Source organism: Astatotilapia calliptera, chromosome 3, assembly GCF_964374335.1.
Source record: "Astatotilapia calliptera chromosome 3, fAstCal68.1, whole genome shotgun sequence".
Classification (NCBI taxonomy): Eukaryota; Metazoa; Chordata; class Actinopteri; order Cichliformes; family Cichlidae; genus Astatotilapia; species Astatotilapia calliptera.
The window spans coordinates 21,321,314-21,344,520 of NC_137424.1; the positions used below are offsets into that span (position 1 = coordinate 21,321,314).

Sequence of the window (23,207 nt, forward strand, 5' to 3'; positions counted from 1 at the left end):
GGAGGAACACGTAAGGATGTGATGCAGTAGCAAATTGCAGCTCAGTTCCAGATGCCCCATTCAGTGCTTGAGAAACTATCAAGGCTCTAGAGCAGACTAACCTGAATACAAGCCTGCAGGAAAATCTGCACACTAGCAGATTCTGTCAGCTTCCAAATAGTAGAAAATGTTGTGCTGATGCTGTTTTTCTACAGCTGACTGATCCCAGGGTTAAATATTAACGTATTGTATAATCAACTATAAATGTCACATTGACAAAAGCCATGGATTGTATCCCACGGCTGCTATCAGTGAACAGGTAGTGTGTCTCTGCACAACTGCAGTGACCCAGTCCTCCAATACAAACGTATTCAGCAAGTGTTCCTCAGTCCGGTGCATTCAGCCCCAGTTTGTGCTCTCAGCAGCTCAGCCAGCAGGTTGCGCCTTTTACTTTCCAGGAGTTTTCAGGAACTTTAAACAATCAATAATATTCTTTAGATTTGGTGCTAAAACACTTCCCACTGTGGAATTCACAGCCTGGACACTGGTGCTAATTTCATGACTGAGCTGAGCTTCTTCTGAGCTACTCATTCTTTTACCCCCATACCACCTATTATCCCGTTTTTCCTTGGAATACCTAAAGTGTTTTCCCAGAATGCTGAAATGTTCACCCCTGCAGAAAATCCACCAAGGCAGAGCAGAGAGCAATGTACAAACTGGCCATGAGTATGCTCCAGCTGGAAAACACAGGTTATATTTTATTATGGCGCCCACAGAGGTCATGTGATCAAAGAAGATATTTGTGCAAGTCTGTGATTGGATCAATAAATTAAGACCAAAAAGCTCAGTGGCCTAATAAACTGATATGTCCAGAATGCCATTAGCTTAGCCTTCCCGGAGTGAAGATTTCCCAAATGTAGTAATGTTTCACTCCAACACTCATCTCAAGGTGCTGTGTTGTAAGAAGCAACAATATTATAGAGAAGTGCAATGATCCCCTCTGAGCAGCAAGAGTGGGGAGGAAGAGCTCCTTTTGAACAGGAGGAAACTTCTGGGAGAAGCAGGAGCAACCGTTTGCTGCAGCTGATTGGTGGATGAGAGAAAAAAGGAGCACAAAAAACAAACACAACAGGAGAAGGACTGACAGCAAATCTCGGATGAAGCAGCTTCAGTATAAAAATGTCCTCACTGCCTTTGATAAACATACACAACCCTGGTAGGAAATGAGGTAAAGCTGCTTTAGGGCCTTCTTTTCCAAGGTGTCTTCCAGCAGAGGTAAACACACTGATAAGAAATAAAATACACGAGAGAAAGGGGGTGGGGTTTGTTTCTCCTGGTCCATGGTCTTCAGCTGCCTCCTGCAGCCGTCTCTTCAGCTCTTCAGTTCTTGTGTGGTTCTGCAAAAGAAGTCAGACAGCGTTGTTATCTGCAGAGAAATGGCTTAGCCTTTGATTGAATTGTTTCACACTGATCGGTGCAGTCAGGCGAGTTTGCACCATCATTGTATATAACTGCTGAGCCAGTGTTGCTACCATTACATTATATGAATATATGAGCCGATTAAAGGATAAACCTCATTGGGGATCAGTCGTACAGATGAGGCTAACAGATGCTCTTCTGCAGCTACTTTTAACTCTGCTGTGTTGCAAAGTCAGGTGACTTAACTACGTGATCCGAGCTCATACTGTACCTGCCACAGGTCTGCTGTGCTGCTGCAGCTGGCTGCTGAAGAAGCGTTCCCGCCGCGACACCTGCTCATCCCAGGCCTCCCGTATTTGCTCTTTCTCGCCGGGCTCCAAGGTTAGGGTGTGCGGGTGGGCCTCGTCAATGTGGGCCTTCACTCCCTCTAGGCTGTGGGAATATTGCAGTTCCCCACACACCATGCACACCAGCAGCTGGTTGAGTGGGTCATAGTCCATGAGGTAGCGGCTCCTCCAGACAGCATCGGAAACAGAATCGTCCTCACTTTCAGCGAACAGCAGCTCTGACTCATCTGAGAAGGCAGAGTTTGTTTTTGGCTACTTTCACCATTTTATGTGCATTCGTTCAAGTTCACAGTGACATACTTTACCTTCGATTGGGGCTGTGTAATCCGAGTATGTGAAGGATGCCGAGTCCACTGAAGAGCTGTGAAGGGAGATTTTTGTGTGTTATCCTGAATGCTGATGATGTTGATATCAAAAGAAAGCGAGCAAAGAAATCTCTCACCTCATTAGATGTTCTGACTCCTCAGAAGAGTTCACCCACTGACCAGGTTCCTAAAGATATTAGACAGAGTGAAAAACTAAAGCACAGGCCACGTGCAGTGTTTTTACGTGCTTTCATGAGCTCCCTGAAACAAGGTGAACCTAGACACAAGTCAGACTGGAGAGATGCTTAAACAGAGGTCCTGTAGTTTTGTCACTTTGACATTATTTTGTGTATTTTGTAGTTTCTTTCTGGTGCTTTTGTGTCTTTTAGGTCACCTGATTTACTTACAAACAAAGGCTTTGGCAAAGAACAGGGGCACGAGTGCACCATTTAGTAATCTGTTCCTTTTCTACTGGAGTACTAAAGTACTCCTCTGTTTCTGTATCACTGAGAGATCAGTCCTGGGAATGAGGGTATCATCAGCCTTGTGACAGAAAACCTGCGTTAGTGTCTGACCGATTTTTTTAAGCCTTATTTATGTGGGGAACATACTTGTTGTTGCTGAAAGGACCCGCTTCAATTTTTAAATTAATTAATTATAAGTGTGAGAATTTTAAAATCTACTGGGAACCAACGTAAAGAGAAAGATACTGGTGGTGGACAGTGGTACCCCTCACTCTCCTGGTAGATACAACTATGATACGAATTTCAAAATCCAATGTGACTTCAGAAGATTTTCAGAAAACTTGACCTCTGATGTCTGACGGTGAGGTTGAGGTCATGAGATTTGAACTCATTGAAGGGTTTTAGCAGACACACCTATCAAATCAATTTGAAAGTTCTATGTCGTTTTGTTCTCGAGGCTGTGAGCTTGCTTGCTAGAGCCTGCTACGAGTCTGACTGCAGCATTTTGTAATTGTTTGGAGGCATGACAAAGATGATTTGTCTAAACTGGTAAAAGGGCATCACAACATGTGCAACGACACTAACACAAGAACAATTTGCTCTAGTTCAAAGAACGAGGCTCGCATTTTAGAAATGTTCCTTAAAAGAAAGTAAAAGGAACGTGAGGTACACTTTATATGTGAGTCAAAGTTCAGCGAGGAATCAAATACTTCACCGAGATTACGAACGCTGGTCTTTGAAGACGAACAAAGGAAATCAATCACGTGACTGAATGTTAAATGTATTTCAAGTGGAGCTGTAATCATGGCCTCAGTCACTAATCCGGGATAAACAGCCAACCAGGGTGGGCAGCCTATTTGGCTGGTGAGGCTTAAAAGATGGCATAAAAAGGATAAGAAATGCCAAAAAAAGACAGAATGATAAAAGGGAAACATCAGTGGACCCAGGATTGAACCTTGTGGAACCCCTCGAGTTAATCAAGCAGTGTAAGAGGAGAACTAGCACACGCTAACCAAGAAAGTCCTTCCAGATAAATAAGAAGAAAACCAGAAATGCCAGCTAAACCTTGAGCCTATTAAGTATAATATAAATGTCAGTAGTATGTAATATGAATACAATAATCATTACATGCCAGTAAGCTAAAAAAACAAGCTGTTTATGTAACTGTGCAACTCTCACCTCTGTCTGTAGACCCAGGGGAGGCATCCTAGTCTTCCAGCTGTTGAAGCTTTGGGTGATTCCCTTCTCCCGAACTGCCTTCCTGGCTCTCTGCTCCTTCTTTTTTATCCTCCAGTACTCCCGCTTCCTCCTCAGAAAGTCCTGCTCACTTTCCCCTGGGATGGGCTTTGGAGGAACCATGGTGCTCACTGGTGCCAGCTGGGTGGAGGATTGTTTCTTGTGTGGGGGACTCTGAAGGTGAGCAGAGGGGATTTTTAACGGACTTTGACCAAGGGGTTCAATGAGGTGCATGTCAGTACTGGACAGTGGTTTGTCTGGTGGCTTCGCAGCGGTGAGGGCGGGAGCTGAGTCTACATCAGTGCTTCTAGATGCTTGTGAAAGCTGTAGAGATTCAGAAACTCCTGCACAGCTGGATACAGCATGTGAAGGCCCAAGTTTGACGCTGCTGTACTCATTGCTGGTGATAGGCAGTCTGACCTGGAGCGTGCACGCTGACTGTTGAGCATTAGATGTTGTTTGGCTAACAACCAGAACGGTGGGGATGCTGGTCACTGAGTCCAGAGGAGAGACAGGTGGTTTGGGCTGCAGGGCTCGTTTTGCTGGAGGACTCGCCCCTTTAAGACTGTTGATAATAACGAGCCCCGGGGTCTGAAAGAAGAAAATATGACATGAACAAACGGCTTTTCAGAAACTGAGGCAGAGTTTGCTCCTAGCTTTAATGGGCCCCCTTCAGATGAACTCCACTTTGTTTTTCCTGTTCAAATACCATATGCCTGAGAATTGCAGCGATTCAAGCTTCAGCTGGACTGAGTCAAGTCTGAACTGAGTCGACTGCAGAAACCACTTTTATATACATAGAGAAATTTAGGTATGTGAAAAATGCACTCTTTACATGGAGGGCCCCTCTTTTACATAGACACTATGTGCACATGCTGCTAAATACTCAATAGCTTTCATTCATTTAAGTGATGCTTGGGTTTTCTGCCCATTGCACGAGCTAAATACAAAGTTAGGCTGCACTAGTCGGAAATGGTTCATCTGGTAGCACGCGGCAGATTTCAGTGGCCTTAGTCAAGCTTGTCACCTTTGCAATCATCAAATGGAACTCTGTATGCAGATAAAAGGAGGAAGAAAATCAAATGCAGTCTTCTTTACTTTGAGTGTTGAATTTCTGCCACGCTCAGATCCTGAACACAACACGAAAATCTAGGCTTCAAAAGGTAGAAATGCTACAGGGGTCAGAGCTAGCACTCATTTTTCAAAAACAGTCACATGTGAAGATGAATCTGATGATGATGCACAGCTGACATCAGGGGCAACCAGCGGGACACAACATACTATCAAATATGATCAATATTAGCTATTAGCTACACACCAAAGCACTGAAACTTCACCTCTTGCAGAAAAAGAGCTCGAGTGCTGCTCGTGTTACCTGAATGCTTCTGGGGAAGAGCCCGCTGCTGCACTCCCCCTCGCCGTCTTTCTGCCTGGCCTTTAACTTGGCCCTCTGCTGCCTCTTCATCAGCTTCCAGTACTCCCTCTTCCTCTGCAAGCTGGTCAAGCCGCTCTGCTCCGTCACCACGCTGTTGTACCTCCGCTTTGATTCGGGGCAGATGTTCTGCTCTTGTGCCTGATGCTGTTCCTGCTGTTCCTGCTGTGGTTGCAGGTTATCCAGCGTCACGGCTGTGATGTGATGCAGCTTTGGTGGCTCTGGAGAGCAGCAGGTTTTATAGCCGGCTTTTTTAGCGCAAAGTCTCTGGGTTCTGCGTGGTGCTTCCATGGAGGTGTTTACTATGTAGTTCAAAGGGGTCTGGGATGAGTGCTCACTGGTATGATGCACACCTAGCTCACTGGAAGCAGGAAGAGGTGGAACTGTCTCACTCACCTGCGATGGGTTCTTGAGTTGAGGGCTTTGTAAACTGGCCTTTGCAGAGACCTTGCTGTCTAGCTCCCAGCTTTTTATCTGCAGAGTGAGGTCAGCAGCAATAGGAGCCGTGTCATCCCTTTCAAAGGACAGCTGAGATAAATTTGGCTTCATGTCTTGCTGTGAAACCTCTTCTATCGTCTCCATTTTAATAGAGTTCTGCTCACTTTTACATTCTGTCACTGTGCTAAGAGATTCTTCCAGGAGCTTCTTCATGGAGGCCACAGCTAGCAGAGTGGCAGTTTGGCTGTCTGCGCTCAGACATGGGTCAGACTCCAGCTGGGGTGCTGGAGGTGGGGAAATAGGGGGTTTGATATCTGGACAGATGGCTTGTTCTGGTGGAGAATTGAGGTCAGCTGCTGGCATGGAGTCACTCTCCTGTTTCATTTCATTTGCACGAGGCAGAAAAAGCACGCTGTTGTTGGAAAGAGGAGGTGCAGTTGCTGTAGTGTCGGTGAGATTTCTAATCTGAGGCACAGTGATCAGCGTCCCCTGCTTCTGAGGCTTCCTCCTTTGTGAGGCTGCACCGGCCCTAGCATGTAAAACACCCTGTCTCAGTCGGACAGCTCGAGCTGCTCTCTGCTCACGCTTCTTTATCCTCCAGTACTCCCTCTTCTTTGCCATCCTCTCCTCCTCCGTCAGCCCCGCATCCAGAGACAGGGCTGACAGCGATGGCGCTCTGCTCGAGATGGTCATTTTCATAACACAACTGCTAACGTTTGAACCTGCTGAATTTTGAGGGCTCTGTGGATGAGTAAGTGTGAGCTGACCCACAGTTTGGATAGCTGATGAGTGCAAATTAGGAACGGTTGTGCTTTTGAGGTGAGTCTGTGGTCTAACTGCGAGCAGTCGCGGCAGTTTGTTGGCTAGCTGTCCAGGAGCAGAGACTTTCACCTGAGCTGAGCAAAGAGGAGGGGGAGCCGGGTTTATCCTGATGGGAGCAACACTTCTCAGTTTAGCGTCAGGCTGACGCTGTTGTTGTGCCAAAGGAGTGTTTGTAGAAACTACACAAAGCTCTACTTGGCTTTTGTCTTCTGCTATGCTGTGACATGCAGAACTGTGAGGGATGTTAGCAGTCAGCGTCCCGTCCTCTTTGATGAATCCTCCGATGGTCTCTGGGCTGTGAGTGAGGGCACTTCCGGTTGACTGCGCCAGCACTCTAGTCTTCCTCATCTCCTCGAGGATCTTCTGGTAACGTTTCACCCTCCTCATCAAAGAATCTCTCTCTTTCAACCGAACCTTTACCTCCATGGACAGCTTAGCTCGCTGTTCGCGCTTTTTGATCCGCCAGTACTCTCTCCGTTTAGCTATTATCTGCTCGGGCGTGTCGTCGGGGTTGATTTTGGGCATATTTCTGGTACCAAAAGCTGAGGGCAGCATTGGGGATTTACACCGTAGACTTCTGTGGTTCATTAAGTTTCTCTGTGCTTCGATGAACCTTTGTCTAGGCGTTTTATATCTCGCGATACCCCGGGTAACACCGCCAAGATGACCGTAACTTGGAACCTTTCCCTGAGAGTCTACTGGTTTTTTCACAGATGGAACATCAGATGTTTGCAGAGCAGTTACAACTACAGTTGCTGTCCCACTTTGCAGTTTATTGTTTTCACTTTTGGCTGATGTAAGTGATGTTTTGACCCGTGTATGACACTGCTTCTGGCTTGCTCCTCTCAAAAGTGACTCTGATGGAAGAACTATGCTTCCCACGTGTCTGGTTTTTGGCGCCGTTAGCCTCTGAAACGTCATCTCTGCACCCTGTGTCCTCTCTCTGGCTTTAGCTAACCTAGCTGCAAGCTTTGCTCGCTGCTCTCGCTTTTTGATCCGCCACTGTTCCCGACGCTTGGCTGCTCTTTCCTCGTCGGACTCCAGAGAAGCTCGTGCATTGCCAACACCTTTAGCCCTCTGTGTGGTGACCAAGGCACGCTTTGTTCCACTCTGAGGTGTTGAGATGGCTCTTTTGCTCTCTGCTTTAGTGGAAGTGGGGCCGCATGGAGAGGACACCAGAACGAGACCTGTGGGTAAGACTTTGGGCTGAGTGGGTAATACAACCGGTGCCTTATGTTGGTTTCTGGGGACTGATGCACCCTGCATAGACACACGTGGCTGAGGTGCTGTTTTACTGGAGCTGCCATTGGTTATTCTGGTCACTCTGACTGGAGGCACTGAGGATACGGTGTTCAGCTGAGTTCCACTGGACACGGGTGAGGACACGGGTGAGGACACGGGTGAGGACACGGTTGCGTCCCTTGCTGTCTGACGTTTACCTGCGGCTGCGTTGCCGCTGGCTGATTTGGCAGAGATAGAACACGACGCTGGCAACTGAGGCAGACGCTTGTTGAGCTTTACTGTCTGGAGCCACTTCTCCTTTTGGCTGTCAGTGGTTTCACGTGACCCCTCCCCCAGAGCATTTCCGTGCTTTGACACAGAATTGTATGAATTATCATTACTCTGCAGAGGAGGTGACGAAGCACCTGATGACTGGGCCAGAGTGGAAGCCTCTTCTGCTGGGGCATTTAGCTGCTTCCCTCCCTGGCTGCTGCTGCTGTGTTTGTGCCTTTCCCTCTCCTCTGACACACGGGCCCGCTGCTCTCGCTTCTTGTTTCTCCAGTACTCTCGCTTTAGGGCGAGCGTGGCATCATCATACTCCGAGGCCGGCCGGTAACGGTGGGACGTTGAGCCACCTTTACCTTTTGCAGTTGGCATCCTGTTGCCAGGCTAGACAGCCCATCGGTTCTCATCCAACAGCAGTGATTGGCCTTGGTAGCCCCTCAGTCCAGGATCCTAACTGTCATTATCAGCATCATCGTGTTTCTGAGCACCTCTTATGCTCTCCGACATCACATTGGTGTGCAGATATCCTGAGGAACAGAAAACAGTCTTTGCATTAAAATGTGATGAAAATAAGCTAAAGACTAGTTAATACTTTGTAATAAACATTAAGCAACAGCAAAACGAACACAAGTTGAAGTCACTTGGATGAGTGACGAAACGTTTCCGATGAACAGAATGAAGACCTTTATGGGATTTCCTTACCTGGATGATCGAGCATGCATCAAGACAATATTTTTCCACTTTTTAAAACACAATGTGTAGCACCTACTGTTGCTCTACATTTCAAACTGAGGTTTGCAATTGCCGTTTTAAAGAGTATATAAGCAGGCAGGTGCGGTGGCCATAGTTAGGTTTGGAAATAACTCCCGGAAACAGCAGTGCTGCACACTGAGGTCCTGCTTCAGGATCTCTGCTCGTAGCAGTGATTGGAGCCATGGGAATTACAACATGCTCACTGATCAGTAATGCAACAACAAGCACAACAACATTAACAAGTGCTGTATATAAAACACAATAATCCCCTTCAATTGCACAAAGTAATGATAATATTAGCGAGGATTGAAGAGTCAAATAGTTATTTACAAAAATGTAACAATTTATACGTTTTATTTCCACCAAATAAGTTCAACCAAAGTCATTTTATCTGTTTAACTCACATGTGTGTGCCTCATGATGAAATGAAAGTACACGGAGTACACGGAGTAAGGTGGTCTCAGTGGAGCACTGACGTACTCTAAGATCTGTAGCACTCACTCCAGCAGGATTTCGTGCACCAGTCAGGAGACAATAAATACGTGCACGACGCCCACCTCATCTGTCACAACATCTGTGCAGAATCCCGCGTGAAACGCGAGTTTCAGTGTAAGATTTGGAGATAACTATGAAATAAATGAAATTGTCGTCGTGTGTGGAAGTGCTTCGGCTCCAGAAAGCAGGAAGAAAACAGCGAGTCGCTGTCCCTTTAAAGCTGTCTCTCTCTATCACAAAGTCTATCTGCCATTTTTCTTTATTCTCAGTGTGTTTCAGTCAAACGCCACCAGGCCACTCAGCCGAACAACCTACAGCAAAACACGCAGGGCGGCCGTGGAAAAGCGGTCGCACTAGAGCGGAAATGGTGCCTGGATCGTTGTGTCTCTCAGCGGCACAATGGACAACATTTTCCTGCTCTGGTCCTCGCGGACTGGCGCCTGTCTGCGCGTGAAAGCCGCGAGGACAGGCGCAGATTCGAGCCGCAAAGCCGCGCGCCCGGAAGCACGAGCGACAGAAAACATGCACGTCCGTTACCTTTTAGCGGCACTTAACTTTCCGGGACACTTTGGGGGCGGTTTTGCACAGATATTCTGCCAGGACACTGCAGCTACTTTCCGCCAGTCGTGCTCAGGCTGCCTTGACAACGCTGAAAAGTACCAGGATGTGGGATGCTCGCTGTGTGTGTGTGTGTCTGTGTACATAGAGACAGTAGTGTGCAACGCCCCCTCCTTTCCACGCCACATCCATTCACTGGGTCGCATTAAAAGGATTTTACAAACCTGTCACGAGTCCCCCTGTCTGTCTGTCTGTCTCTTCCAAAGAGAGCCGAGTGGTGCCGGGACACGGAGGCCCCGCACAGCTGTTCCCTACTGGAATAGCTGCACAAAGGTCCATTGATTTATTGTCTTTTTCTACACATGACCCGAATTCATATGCACACGCTTCAAGCAGGGGTCCACTTTTCTACACAACGACCAAATGAGCATGAGGGAGGGGCTGACGGACAAACAACGTTAGGGCGCTGGGGGCCACGGCCCGGTTCCTTTAACGTGGATCCGGTTTGAAAAAACTACATTGACGTCACAGCAAGACTATAGCTAGGGACTGGATACATGAATTAAACGTGTGTAAATCTTTGCGATCCAAAGGTGTGAGTTCAGTAGCTGAAACATTCTTCATTTTAATAGCATTAACATGAGTTTAAGACTGTTTACGACTGAGGCCATCAAAGTTAGTGTATCAGAGGTTTCAGTCCGACTATGTCAACTCAGACAAGTTTACTAATCGAGAAGGAAGTCATGAACACATGTGCGTTTCGGTCTCTGCGCCGCTGAACATCTGCACAGATGTGTGTGACACATGAAAACAGCGCGTGCTGCCCCGGTACAAAGCAGGAGCTGCTGAGGGGCCCCGACTCACCGCCTCGTGGTTAACCGGCGCTCTGCCTTCATGTCGCGGCTGTGGGACAGCAGCAGCAGCAGCAGCAGCAGCTTACCGGTATTAGCGCCTGCTGCTCCCTCTGCCCCCCCGGGGTGGGTGTGCATCGTCGTAGCTGCTACTGTCTCTTTAAATTTACCCAGGAGCCCCTTAAGGAGCCCCAGGGGCCCCTAGTCCGGCTCCCCACCCTGAAGACAAGCAAGAGCCTAAAAATTCATGAGTAGAGGCCTGAGCCGAGGCGCCTCCACCGAGCACCGCGGAGCAGCGGCCCTTTTCGCCGGTGGATTTATGATTGTGTGCTTGCATGAAAAGTTAACTTGGCTCCCGTGCGGGGCGCGTGGGGGGACCGCGGAGAGCACGGGCTCCTCGGCGGTGGGCTCGTTATAGAGCGCCTGGCAGATGCGTGTCGAACGCTGCGGAGCGGCGAGAACGTGTTGTTGTTGTCAGAGTGACATGCCCCACGACGGCGACACGACCCACTGAACGAAGCACCGCCAACCACGACTAAAGCGAGAGCAGCGATCCAGTGATGGAAGAGAAAGGAGCGGGGCAGGGGCAGCCCGTGAAGCTCCGCTGTGCCTATCAGCCGGAGCTGCTCTCATTAATGACAAGCGGGCGGGAGGAAACCACGCAGGAGGAGAGCGAGTTAGTAGGTAAAGAGCAAAAAAACACATCTAGTGTTAATTTTCTTGTTTTTGTTCCAACGCTAAGTGGGTCTGCGTGGCTGTCAGATATACAGCCATTATCAGGCAGCCAGTTAATCCGTGTCAGGGACAAAGCCATGGAGCAGCATGGCCCCTCCGTCTCTGTGGCTCCTATAAACAAAGGCTCAACTGCACGCAGGCAGCCAGGCGAAGCGCACACTGCTGACACCTAGTGGACAGCGGAGGTACAGGCCGTCTCAGACCTGTCATCGAGCGGAATAAACGCTGATCAGCTAAAAAGGCAGGGTTATCCTTTCACGTGAGGTGCGAGCTGACCGCAGGAATGTCCGTAAGCAAGTTGTGCTTGATTACCAAATGACAGCAGCGTGACTTTCTCTGGAAGTTTAAAGCTCAAGCTGTGAGGAACTGAAAGGCTAGCCTGAAAGACATGCCTACCAATGTTAGACCTAACAGTTCAGTCACATGATATCTCTGCTGCTTTCTCTCATGTACTCGTTTGGGTTTTTGTAAAAATTGGATAATTTAAACACACTATTTAAATGTTACCCATCCTCAGTGAGATAGAAATAGACCTGTGTCGACAGCCTTTACCTTCATAACTTCATATAACTGGGAACTAGATTGTTTTGCTCCAAGCCTGCTGATGTTCAGGTGTATATAGTTTTTATTGGTCTCTGTCAGCTACAGGGATTTGTTTTTGAGTGAGCCAGTGCAACGCATGGAGTCAGACTACTGATTATTTGTTGGACGTGTGATTATTATTGAGTGTGCAGTCTGAAAGAGAGACTGCAAAGTCGTGCTATGGGAGAACGTAACTAGGCAGCATCATATGCTAGTCTATAGGGTGACTTTAAGTTTTATTTATTTATATAGCACATTTTAAAACAACAGGGTTGATCAAAGTGCTTAACAATCGGCAAAAATCCAGTGAGACACTAAAAGGCAATGCAAGGGAAAAAATGAAGAGGAGGAAGCCAGTGAACGTAGAGCCAAGGATTGAATGGTGGGAGGTGAAGAAGTCTAAAAGAAGATTTTTGACCAGATGATTTAACACAATCTTGGAGAATGAGAGGATGATGCCTGAGGACTGAGACGGCTGGTGTTGTGAGTTGGTGCTATATTAGTTGACTTGAGGAATAGAGAAGTGTGCTCCTCAATTTAATTTTGAATATAAATGAAAATTGAAATTAAATTTAGCAGCAGCTTCAACAATTTGATGGGGTATTCACTCTGACGGGCAGGCGGGCCATGTAGACACCCAAGTTTGTGCGTGCAGTAACTCAAGAACAAAGTGGTGTGGGAGCTTCAAATTGATGCCATGGGTATCAGATAGGTGGCCTCACGATGCTTTGGTACACAGGAGCTGTACACACTGTAAGATGCTCAGGTAGCTGCAGAACAAGCACAAGTGATCAGCCCCCCCCCCCCCCCGCACTGACAGCTGGTGTGAAGTCTTTTTGCTGCGCTGCTGTGTTTGGTTTGTTCTTCACATTATGGGGAAACATCTCCACTTTGAGCTTATCTGACTAATCAACATTATTTCAGAAGTCTTGGTTTGTTCAGATGCAGCTTTACAAACCCAATGGCACCATGTTCTTTACGCAAGAAGAGCCTCTCTCCTGCTAACTGAGGCCCGAAGGGCTGCATGATCTGAACCTGAGCTGAATTTACTGGGACATCCTGCAAAGATTGTAGCATTGTGTTAACACACACCTGAATCAGCAGCCTGCCAAACACTTCTGCTTTTACAGATGATGCTCATCTGTAAACTGAACTGTATTTTTCATGCGTTAGCCACTTGCGGCCCACATCACCCCTACTTCTACATGGACGTGAAGAAATCGAAGGCAATTTGGCCCTCGAAGTGACTTTTTTGTTAGGGAGGATTTGTTTGTTGCTAAGTGCAAATACGTTCTTTAAAAAGCAAAAACTGATTTAATATGAAGGCCACATGAGCAGAGAGCATGTCGGATTGGCTGATGTGTCACTTTGATTTTGTTAAATACGAACAAAATTGCGTTTATGTCAAGTTTTGTCTTGTTATACAATATTTTAAATTTCAAAAAACAAACAAAACACGACATTTTTTGAAATATTTGTGGGTGTTTTCTTGTTTTGTGCTTGTTTTGTGGCCTCACATGAGATGACAGTGGCAGCAGTGGCCCACAGCTTAAGTCTGAGATCTCTGCTTTAGCAACATGAAGACACTGCTTCAGTTTGAAACCTGCTGCTCTGATCTGTACTCTGTCTTGTTCTTGTCTGAAGAAGACGGTCTTGCCAATGGCCATGGAGAGGTGGAATCAGAGAGCGGTGTGGTCACGCCTGTCAGGTCACCAAGCACCAGCTACTGGAGCATCACAGAGAGCCCAGATCACCCCCTCCTCCTCTCCCTGGCCCCGGGGCCCTCTGGAGCCAAACCCAGGGTGCAGAGAGCCTCGCGTCCAGGCCTGAGCCGGATTCCAGGCCGTGACCACCGCCGGTACTACCACGAGTACTGGCGCAGCGAGTACCTGATGGACTTTGACCCCCAGAGGCACGGCATGATCTGCATGGTGTGCGGTAGTTCATTGGCCACTCTGAAGCTCAGCACTATCAAGAGGCACATCAGACAGAAGCACCCAGACTCCCTGCTGTGGAGCGCTGCTGACAAAGAGGTGATCCGCTCGGGGTGGGAGAGCCACCTGAGTTTGGGGGGAGGGCAGAAGTTATACAGCCCTGCTTCGGCACCCTCACTCCAGGGCGAAGAGGACACTAGGCACTCAGGTCACCAGACTGGAGGTGGGTTGGTTTAAGTAGACGATTTTCTCACACTCAGTATGAACTCATACTGTGAGGAGGAACCGATGATGTAATGTTTGATTGGATTGGACTGTTTGAAGGTAGTCCATGTTGCTTATTTAATATTACAGAGAGGTAGCACTCTTTCTTGCCTGACAAAAATAACATGAATAATCACTCACACACACCAGTGAAAATGGAGCTGCTATCCCATAATGCTTGGAAAAGCAAACAGGAGAAGCTGAAGCACTGAGCCTGTGACGTGCATGGTGGACAAAGTGAAAGCTGGGATCAAGCACTTCATACAGCATGCAGTTTTCACCCACTCGCTCAAGCACTTTTTCTACATTAGTGCCTTTTATCTCACACTCACACACATTCACACACAACTCTGGGTTAGTGCCAAAGCATATTTGGCATGGAGACCAGGGATGGAACGACCGACCTTCTGATTAGCAGATGACCTCCTCCACCTCCTGAGCTGCAGCCGCCCCGTGTGCTCACAGTAGGTGGCAGAAAAGTGCAGATTGTGGCAGATATTACTTTATGTAAAAACAATGGATTTAACATTGTGATGATAGGGAAGTTTCCCAAATGTAAAACTCTCCCAGATTCAGAAAAAGAGTTTAAAAAACAAACAAACAAAAAGGCAATTTGAAGACATCTATAATAACCATGGTGTAATCACATAAATTGGAATGAAGATGTAAACACCTGACGTTACCTGTCTGCTGGAAGCAAAGCTAGTACAGAGCCATAAAGCTAAAAAGTTGATTTGTCGTCATGCTGTTTTGTCTCTACTATAAGCAGAAACTGCAGACCCTGTGACAGCCCAGGAGCAAACGCAGCAGCCCATCAGCCTGACTCCCTGCTCTGTGGAGGGTGAAGCCCCGCAGCCTAAAGAAGAGGAGCAGTACCTGCCTGAGCCGTCAGCGCAGATCTTGGAACGCTATCTGAACGACTCGCTGCATGCCTGGTTCCGTCAGGAGTTCTTGATGGAGTACGAGTCTCATGCCGGTCGGCTGCTGTGCATGGTGTGTGGAGCGGTGCTGCCCTCGCTTCACCTGGACCACATAAAGAGCCACCTGCTGGACACCCACCCTAACTCACTGGTGTACAGCTCTGAGGAGAAACACTGCATCCTTCAGGCCTGGACTCAGACTCACGGTAAGAAGTGCGACACCTCACACGCCCACCAGCAAAACGCAGTGTTGGTATTAAGGAAATGGTTTGTGCAAGTGAAACCAGTAGGAGGTACTGTAGCCACAGATTAACATAAGATCGTAATGTCACCCTGTGGTCCTTTTACACGTTCACCATCTTCTCTTTTCCGTCTCTGTGCTGTGATGTGTTCATGGTTCACATCCATAAAGCTGCAGTTTGGATCCAGTGTGTCTGTTAGCTAAGTGTACAGTGTTCACTGTATTTAGCAGTGGATAAACCCTGTAATGTGTTTGGCTCTCAGAGCATGTGAATCAGCAATACCCCAGCTCAGTTCATCTTCAGACTCCACAGCACTGACATTAGAAAGACAGGTCGGGAGGGTAAGATGACTCATTCTTTAGTGTTGGTGGAGAGAGATGGACACAAACTGGAAATTTGAAATTTTATATGTAATTTTCAGATTCAAGCCTAACTTGTTTGAGTCAGATGGTTGCGCTGGTGCAGAGCAGGCTGGGATCGTCATGGTCAGTAAAAGGTTACCAGAGATTATCATGGTGGTTGGATTCAAACACCAGGTTCCACCTTTCATAAGGTCCTATACTGTCTAAGACAGGGGTGTCCAACTCCTGGCCTCGGGGGCCGGTGTCCTGCAGGTTTTATGTGTGTCCTTGATTAAACACAGATGATTTAAATGGCTAAATGACCTCCTCAACATGTCTTGAAGTTCTCCAGAGGCCTGATAATGAACCAATCATGTGATTCAGGTGTGTTTGACCCAGGGTGAGATCTAAAAGCTGCAGGACACTCGAGGCCTGGAGTTGGACACCCCTGATCTAGGAGCTCAAAATCAGTCATGATAGCTTTGGTGACATCCACAGAGACCACGAATGTCCGAGTCAGCCTGAACACAACTGGGATCAGCAACAGAAACGATTGTTTGATGAATATTCTCAAACCAGATCTTCCTTCCAAATTCACCTTTGACCCCTGTCAGTAGTCTGCAGTGATCATTGAACAGAAGTTCGATGAGACAGTGACAAAGACAAAAGGCCAACATGTTAGACATGATTTAGTCTGGCACCATCTACACTTTTATGTAGACATTTATGTAACTTAACCTGACACACCTGTTACCTGCTGAACTCTTTACTGTGATGGAGGCTGTGCCAGGTCAGATTAACAACAGCTGCTGTCAGAGTTTTGATGAGAGGTTAACAGGAACCGGAGTCTGTTTGTTGCTTCAGTCGTTCTCACAGAGCAGCTGGATGTGTGAGAGTGAATGGATGTTTCTCTACAGTGAGAGAGATGCATTTAAATGTGCAGGAGGAAGAGCAGCAGTGACTTCATCAGTTACTTCTCACAGCAGCATCAGTATGGACACTTTAACCTGTCACATGTCACACTACTATCAAGAAACTAAACAATTTAAACTGAAACAGGAATAACTCCCATCAAAACTAATGATAAAAGTGCAGCGATGGTGCTGATGGAGGCCAGAGTCAGAGACCCAGCTCTCCACCTTTTCTGGCCTTATATCTATCTCATGCACAACAACGACACATCGGACGTGACCTCTCTAAAGATGATGGCACGATATGTCACTTGATTTCTCACAGACCGTGACACTGTGTGGCTCTCTGTCCTTCCTCTCTGAATGAAGCTGTGGGGATGTGACCTACACTAATTTTTCCAGTTATTGCAATTCAAGTCATTCAGGTCCAGTGAACAGCTTGAAATGGTACAAAGTGTTGAACTGCCAGAGGTTAAAAAAGGTAACGTTACCAAAACCAGTAAAATAATGTACATTTCAGACTGGTACAAAAAGGCCTTTTTCAGGGACAACATGGGCTAACAGTTTAAAGCTGCTCTGCAGCAGTGCAGAAGCTGCTTTCAAGCATAACAGTGGTTATAGTGAGCAAGTCTCAGCTTGAACTGTGAAGAGAAGACTTCGAGCTGCAGGTAGAACGCCAGACGTCAGAATAAGACAAAGAGGTATTATGGACTAAATAATCAAAGCTTGAAATCTTCGGTTCGTCACGCAGGAGCTTTGTACACTGTCGAGTGGGTGAAAGCTCCACAGTGTGTGGCATCAACTGTCAAACATGCCAGAACTACCTTAGGAACAAAGAACAAGAAAAAAAAAAAGAAAGAGTAGTTGTCAAACAGCTAACAGATCATCTGCAGAGGAATGGTTTATTTGAAGAGTTTCAGTCAGGTTTCAGAGCTCAGCACAGCACAGAAACAGCTTTAGTGAAGGTTACAAATGATCTTCTTATGGCCTCTGACAGTGGACTCATCTCTGTGCTTGTCCTGCTAGACCTCAGTGCAGCGTTCGATACTGTTGACCATAATATCCTATTAGAGCGATTAGAACATGCTGTAGGTATTACAGGTACTGCACTGCAGTGGTTTGTATCATATCTATCTAATAGACTCCAGTTTGTGCATGTAAATGGAGAGTCCTCTTCACACACTGAGGTTAATTATGGAGTTCCACAGGGTTCAGTGCTAGGACCAATTCTGTTTACATTATACATGCTTCCCTTAGGCAGCATCATTAGAAGACATAGCATACATTTTCACTGCTATGCAGATGACACCCAGCTCTATCTGTCCATGAAGCCAGATAACACACACCAATTAGTTAAACTGCAGGAATGTCTTAAAGACATAAAGACCTGGATGGCCGCTAACTTTCTGCTTCTTAATTCAGATCAAACTGAGGTTATTGTACTCGGCCCTGAAAATCTTAGAAATATGGTATCTAACCAGATTCTTACTCTGGATGGCATTACCTTGGCCTCCAGTTACACTGTGAGGAACCTTGGAGTCATTTTTGACCAGGACATGTCCTTCAACGCACATATTAAACAAATATGTAAGACTGCTTTCTTCCATTTGCGCAACATCTCTAAAATTAGAAATATCCTGTCTCAGAGTGACGCTTAAAAACTAGTTCATGCATTTATTACTTCCAGGCTGGACGACTGTAATTCATTATTATCAGGATGTCCAAAAAAACTCACTGAAAAGCCTTCAGCTAATCCAAAATGCTGCAGCAAGAGTCCTGACAGGGACTAGAAAGAGAGAGCATATTTCTCCTGTTTTGGCTTCCCTTCATTGGCTTCCTGTTAAATCCAGAATTCAAAATCCTGCTCCGCACATACAAGGTCTTAAATAATCAGGCCCCATCTTATCTTAATGACCTTGTAGTACCATATCACCCTATTAGAGCACTTCGCTCTCGCTCTGCAGGCTTACTTGTTGTTCCTAGAGTATTTAAAAGTAGAATGGGAGGCAGAGCCTTCAGTTTTCAGGCCCCTCTTCTGTGGAACCAGCTTCCAGTTTGGATTCAGGAGACAGACACTATCTCTACTTTCAAGATTAGGCTTCAAACTTTCCTTTTTGCTAAAGCATATAGTTAGGGCTGGACCAGGTGACCCTGAATCCTCCCTTAGTTATGCTGCAATAGACGTAGGCTAGTAAAAAAAAAAAAAAAAAGGAACAAAGAACAAGATGGTGAGCTTGAAAACACAGCACAGCCTCCAGACTTAAACCCCATCGAGCTGGTTTGGGATGAACTGGACAGAAGAGTGAAAGCAAAGCAGCCTACATGGTCCACATTTATGGGAACTTCTGCTACAGATATGGGAGAAGATTTGATTTCTGTTGTAGACAGAAGCCACGACTGTGTTCAGCTGTTTTACCGGCAAAAGGAGGGAACTTTGATGAGTCAAAGGTTTAGAAAACATTTTGGTCTGTAAGATGATTCAATGATTTCTTTTTTAACTCCAATTACTTATTTGTGCTATGCTTTGATTTCAGTGCAATGAGACATTAAACTGCACAATTTGCTATTAAAAAAACTGGAAAATTGGGTTGTTCTGAATGTCTGAATGACTCACAGCTATCATTTGAACACTGATGTAGCCACAGTGGGACTGAAACAAACGGATTAATATTAGAAATGTTGTATGTTTCTGTGCCCTGTAGCAGAAGAAGCGGAGCACTCAAACAAATCAGAGACCAACACCAAAGATGGCGCTGTGGGACTCTTCTCTGAGGACGTGGAAACCATCCAGATCAACACTGACGTGTACACGGAGGGCGACGGCACTTTCACTCAGGACACTTGTCTTATTGGTGAGGACGGCGGTGTCGGAGTTCCCCAGCAGGGTCTGCAGCCCTTCCGGCAGCCTAAGAAGAGGAGGCTACACGGGGGCGACCCGTGGCGGCTGCGTCTGGACTATCTGGTGGCCTACGGGCCTCAAGGCCACGGCATGTTCTGTATGGTGTGTTCTCAGGTCCTGCATGAAACCAAGGTTAGCAGCTTCCGCCGCCACATCCAGGAATGTCACCCGGAGACCACAACCCTGAGCCGACAGGAAAGGGAAGCCATGGCTGCAGCCTGGACCAAAGATTACCCCAGTGAAGGCATGCAGATCCAAGATGGTGAGAAGCTTTCAGCACTGATACACATCTCTGTAAAGCTGTAAACTTGTTAGTAGTAGTTTTCAACAATATTAGGCCTTTTTAGAAAGTTTGGTGGTTTTGTACTTTTCATGTTTTATAAGTCAGCTTTGTCAGCTGCTGCTGACATCCACAGTCAGTGGAACACAACACATTCCCACTCACAGAGGCTCTAAAGCACCTGACTGCTGTGTTAAGAGTTGTTTGTGTTTGGCTGGTCTTTTTAGCATCCTCACTTAGCCTGAGAAAACAGACATTTGTACATATACCGTATTTTCCGCACTATAAGGCGCACTTTAAGCGCACTCCTTTAATTTTCTCAAATATCGACAGTGCGCCTTACGTATGAATTCTGGGTGTGCTTACTGACCTCGAACCGATTTTATGTGGTACACGGTGCTCAAAAATCTGTCAAAAATGTTTTAGTGCGACTTTGCTAGTCAGGAGCCTCTTGGAGTAATCTGGGTCCTAAACTCCGTCCACTTCAGGTCCCAAAGTCAAACGAACACTGCAGCATCACTGAGAGTTAAAAACTGTCTAAATTTTTTCATCTTTAATAAAATGATCAGCGTTGCTGCTTTACCAGGTGTATCAATTAAGTTTAACATCCAGGCATCCATGAAAACACAGTTTATTAAATGTAACGGAGTTCATTTAATAAATTCAGAAATCTCTCAGTTCTGACTGAGAGATTTCTGAAAGAATTAAAACGTACAGCTCTGCTATCACCTCCAACATAAATGAAGACAGAAAACTAAGCAGCAGTGACGTTTGCAGGGTTACTGAAGTTGGGCTAGCTGGTATATAATGATGTGCTACGTGATCACCAGCGACACAGCTATGCTACCATAAGATAAACACAGTGAAGCTGGAGGATGAACGCTAACACTTTTCCACTCGATAAAAGTTAACGTGAGGTTAGGGACAAATGCAATCGCATGGCAGGATGCTGTAAACGCACCAAACTTCAGCAGGAGAACAACTGAGATAATCCATCCACAATACGAGGTTAGTCATTATTATACTGCAACAACATGGGAATAGAGCAGCTGCCAGAGAATTCAGCATTAATGAATCAATGATATGAAAGCAAGAAGAATGAGTTGAGTAAAGTTTGACTTATCTAACTGTTTTGTTTCGCTTAGTGTGCCTTATAATCTGGTGCGCTTTATAATCCGAAAAATACGTAAATCTCAGCATTTGCAATTCTCTATAGAGTCCAGCCGAAACTGACATTTCACAGCTGATACAGTCAGTAAAAGATTCCACAAGAATGGTAGTGTAGCGAGTAAGTTAGCTAATGTAGCAGATAAATCTGTTAAACAACACGCGCTTTGTCAGGAACATTGTTCTGTTTGGGTTTTATTGAAAAATGAAGATGATAGTTTGCTTGCTTATTAACTATTTCTAACCTTACTGACCACTCAAAGCACTTTAGACTACAAGTCACAGTTTAACCATACATTCATTCAGTTTAAAGTGTACAAATTAATCTGATTCACATGCAGGCACAGGGAGAACTTATGGGGTCCTGGCTCGGTCAAACCAGGTGGGAGTGCTAATCGCATAGCGTGTATTAACATAGCTTGTTTGCAACTTACCGTGAAGACGCCACTTGAGTCAGCACTGTGGGTGGTTAGAAAGGCTGGAAAAGTGCTATCAGGTGCAACAAGCAAAGACACTAGCGTGTGACTTGATTTTGTGGTGGAACTAGGCAAGAATCTGGCATCCCCTCCCCCTTATTTTTTTCCCACAGAAATCAACCCCAGTGAAGTTGATGTCCTCAGTACCGCAGGAGAGACAAATGAAGACGCCTCCCCTGATGTCAAAATACCCAGCAAACTGGTGATAAAGGAGGAAGCTGTGGGCGAAGCCAAGGGCAAATCAAAGGATAGCAGCGCTGCAAACACACCCCGTCATGGTCATTACCCCGGCAAGGACCAGAGGAGGAACTACCAGGTGCGCTGGCGGACGGATTACTTGATGGATTACGACTGTAGGAGGCACGGGCTGATCTGCATGGTGTGTGGAGCCACTCTGGCCACACTGAAGGTCAGCACTATTAAAAGGCATGTTCAGCAGGTCCACCCTCACTCGCTGTATTTCAGCGCAGTGGAAAAGCAGCAGGCCCTGCAGAGCTACAACCAGACTGCCCTGCATTTCATCCATTCTGATGACTGCTTTTCACCCCGGGACCACGGACATACTGAGCTGGCCCCCACTTCAGCACACTTGGACACTTAAGAAGGGCTTCTGTCTGTTGCTCCTTACATGACTTCAGAAACAGCCCTCCTTGTTCTCTTGAAGGGAAATTCAGGTATTTGTAATTTGTAAAAGACTGCAATTTCCCTTTAAGTCGGCATCTGGGAGTACTGCTGTGGCTAAAGGACAATAACGGGTGCCACATGGGAATTGACAACAATACAAATATCGCGCAGCCTAAAACAAAATCAAAGTGCAGCCTCTCATTTGAAACTAAAGCTTTTTTGCACATCGCCTGTTTTACCTGAGGACCTCACAAGATTTGGGGAAATTATTGCTTTAGATGTACAAAATGTATGTTTTGCCTATGTATTTATTTCCTAGCTTTGTATCTGTTGGTACTTTAAATATAAATCAACATGAACCCAAGTGGGTGGTCCTCTGGCGCAATCGGATAATATCTCTGAATCTGCGGACACAAACTGTAGAGTAACGCTAAGATACTTTTAAAAAGTAATTTATAGAAAAATGAGATGGGGCTCATGCTATCGGTCCAGTCACATTCACTGCTAATGTGGCTAACATTGAACATAGATGGATCTTCTTTTTGTTGGGGGGACATTCGCTTTTCACATCCCAAGAATTGATGCAGTGTTCTCTTTGGCAGCCAACAACAAAACATTTCTGCTTTGCTTCTAGCTAGCTGCTAGCAGCTAGCTGCATGTGAATTTATTCTGCTCCTTAGCCTTTTTGGGCGTACCAAACTAGCTGCTAATGTGCTAATAAGCCTGTTTTGTTCAAAGTAGATGGGGTCCCCAGGTACAGGCGCATACAGAGCAGCATTTATGATGGTGACATTTAACAGCCAAGCCTACTAGTTATGTTTATGTCAGAATCATATCAATTCATGGACTTAATATTTTGTGAAGTTTGACCAAGGCAAGATATTAGCCGTGTTGCACCTGCAGCTTTCAGCTGCAACTGCTCCTCTGGAGAATAAAGTGCCCCACAAAAGAACTGAAAGTAATGGGACAGTTATGTCTTTGATAACTTTTGCCTAATTATTTAGCTTGCTAACTGGCAGGTAGCAGTTTCCTACCAGCTAACGTAGCGGCACTGTTACGTTTGATGTTCTGATTCCTGTCCTCCAAAAAGGAAAGCTTTACTGAACGCTGAATGCTTTGATCTTAGTGTAAACACAACAAAGATTTCCAGTGTAAACATCCCAAAATGGCAACAAACTCCTCAAATTCCACTTTGAGGTCACCAGGGCCACCCTCTTCCTGGGCTAG

At 46.2% G+C, this 23,207-nt stretch overlaps 2 protein-coding genes across 8 annotated transcripts; one reads left to right on the forward strand and one right to left on the reverse strand.

The window, feature by feature from the left end:
* Window positions 1–706: 706 nt before the first annotated feature.
* LOC113018063 (uncharacterized) lies at window positions 707–10,118 on the reverse strand. Of its 4 annotated transcripts, XM_026161153.2 has the most exons (8): window positions 9,734–9,865; window positions 5,126–8,475; window positions 4,171–4,341; window positions 3,694–3,924; window positions 2,188–2,237; window positions 2,051–2,106; window positions 1,670–1,972; window positions 707–1,376 (listed from the first exon to the last, which is right to left on the reverse strand). In XM_026161153.2, exons 2-8 carry the CDS (start codon window positions 8,318–8,320, stop codon window positions 1,360–1,362), a joined length of 4,023 nt encoding a protein of 1,340 aa, XP_026016938.2. In that variant the 5' UTR covers window positions 8,321–8,475; window positions 9,734–9,865; the 3' UTR covers window positions 707–1,359. The 4 variants fall into 4 exon arrangements, with proteins under 4 accessions (XP_026016938.2, XP_026016931.2, XP_026016920.2 ...); XM_026161146.2 differs by lacking the exon at window positions 9,734–9,865 and adding an exon at window positions 9,979–10,118 and having other exon boundaries at window positions 3,694–4,341; XM_026161135.2 differs by having other exon boundaries at window positions 3,694–4,341.
* Window positions 10,119–10,814: 696 nt separating this feature from the next.
* Window positions 10,815–22,927, forward strand: zfta (zinc finger translocation associated). 4 transcript variants are annotated; one of them, XM_026161178.2, is made up of 5 exons: window positions 10,815–11,289; window positions 13,567–14,079; window positions 14,887–15,246; window positions 19,237–19,695; window positions 21,470–22,927. In XM_026161178.2, the coding sequence occupies exons 1-5, from the start codon at window positions 11,166–11,168 to the stop codon at window positions 21,955–21,957; spliced, it is 1,944 nt and encodes a 647-aa protein (XP_026016963.1). In that variant the 5' UTR covers window positions 10,815–11,165; the 3' UTR covers window positions 21,958–22,927. The 4 variants fall into 4 exon arrangements, with proteins under 4 accessions (XP_026016963.1, XP_026016968.1, XP_026016975.1 ...); XM_026161183.2 differs by having other exon boundaries at window positions 14,890–15,246; XM_026161190.2 differs by having other exon boundaries at window positions 13,570–14,079.
* The last annotated feature ends 280 nt before the right edge of the window (window positions 22,928–23,207 follow it).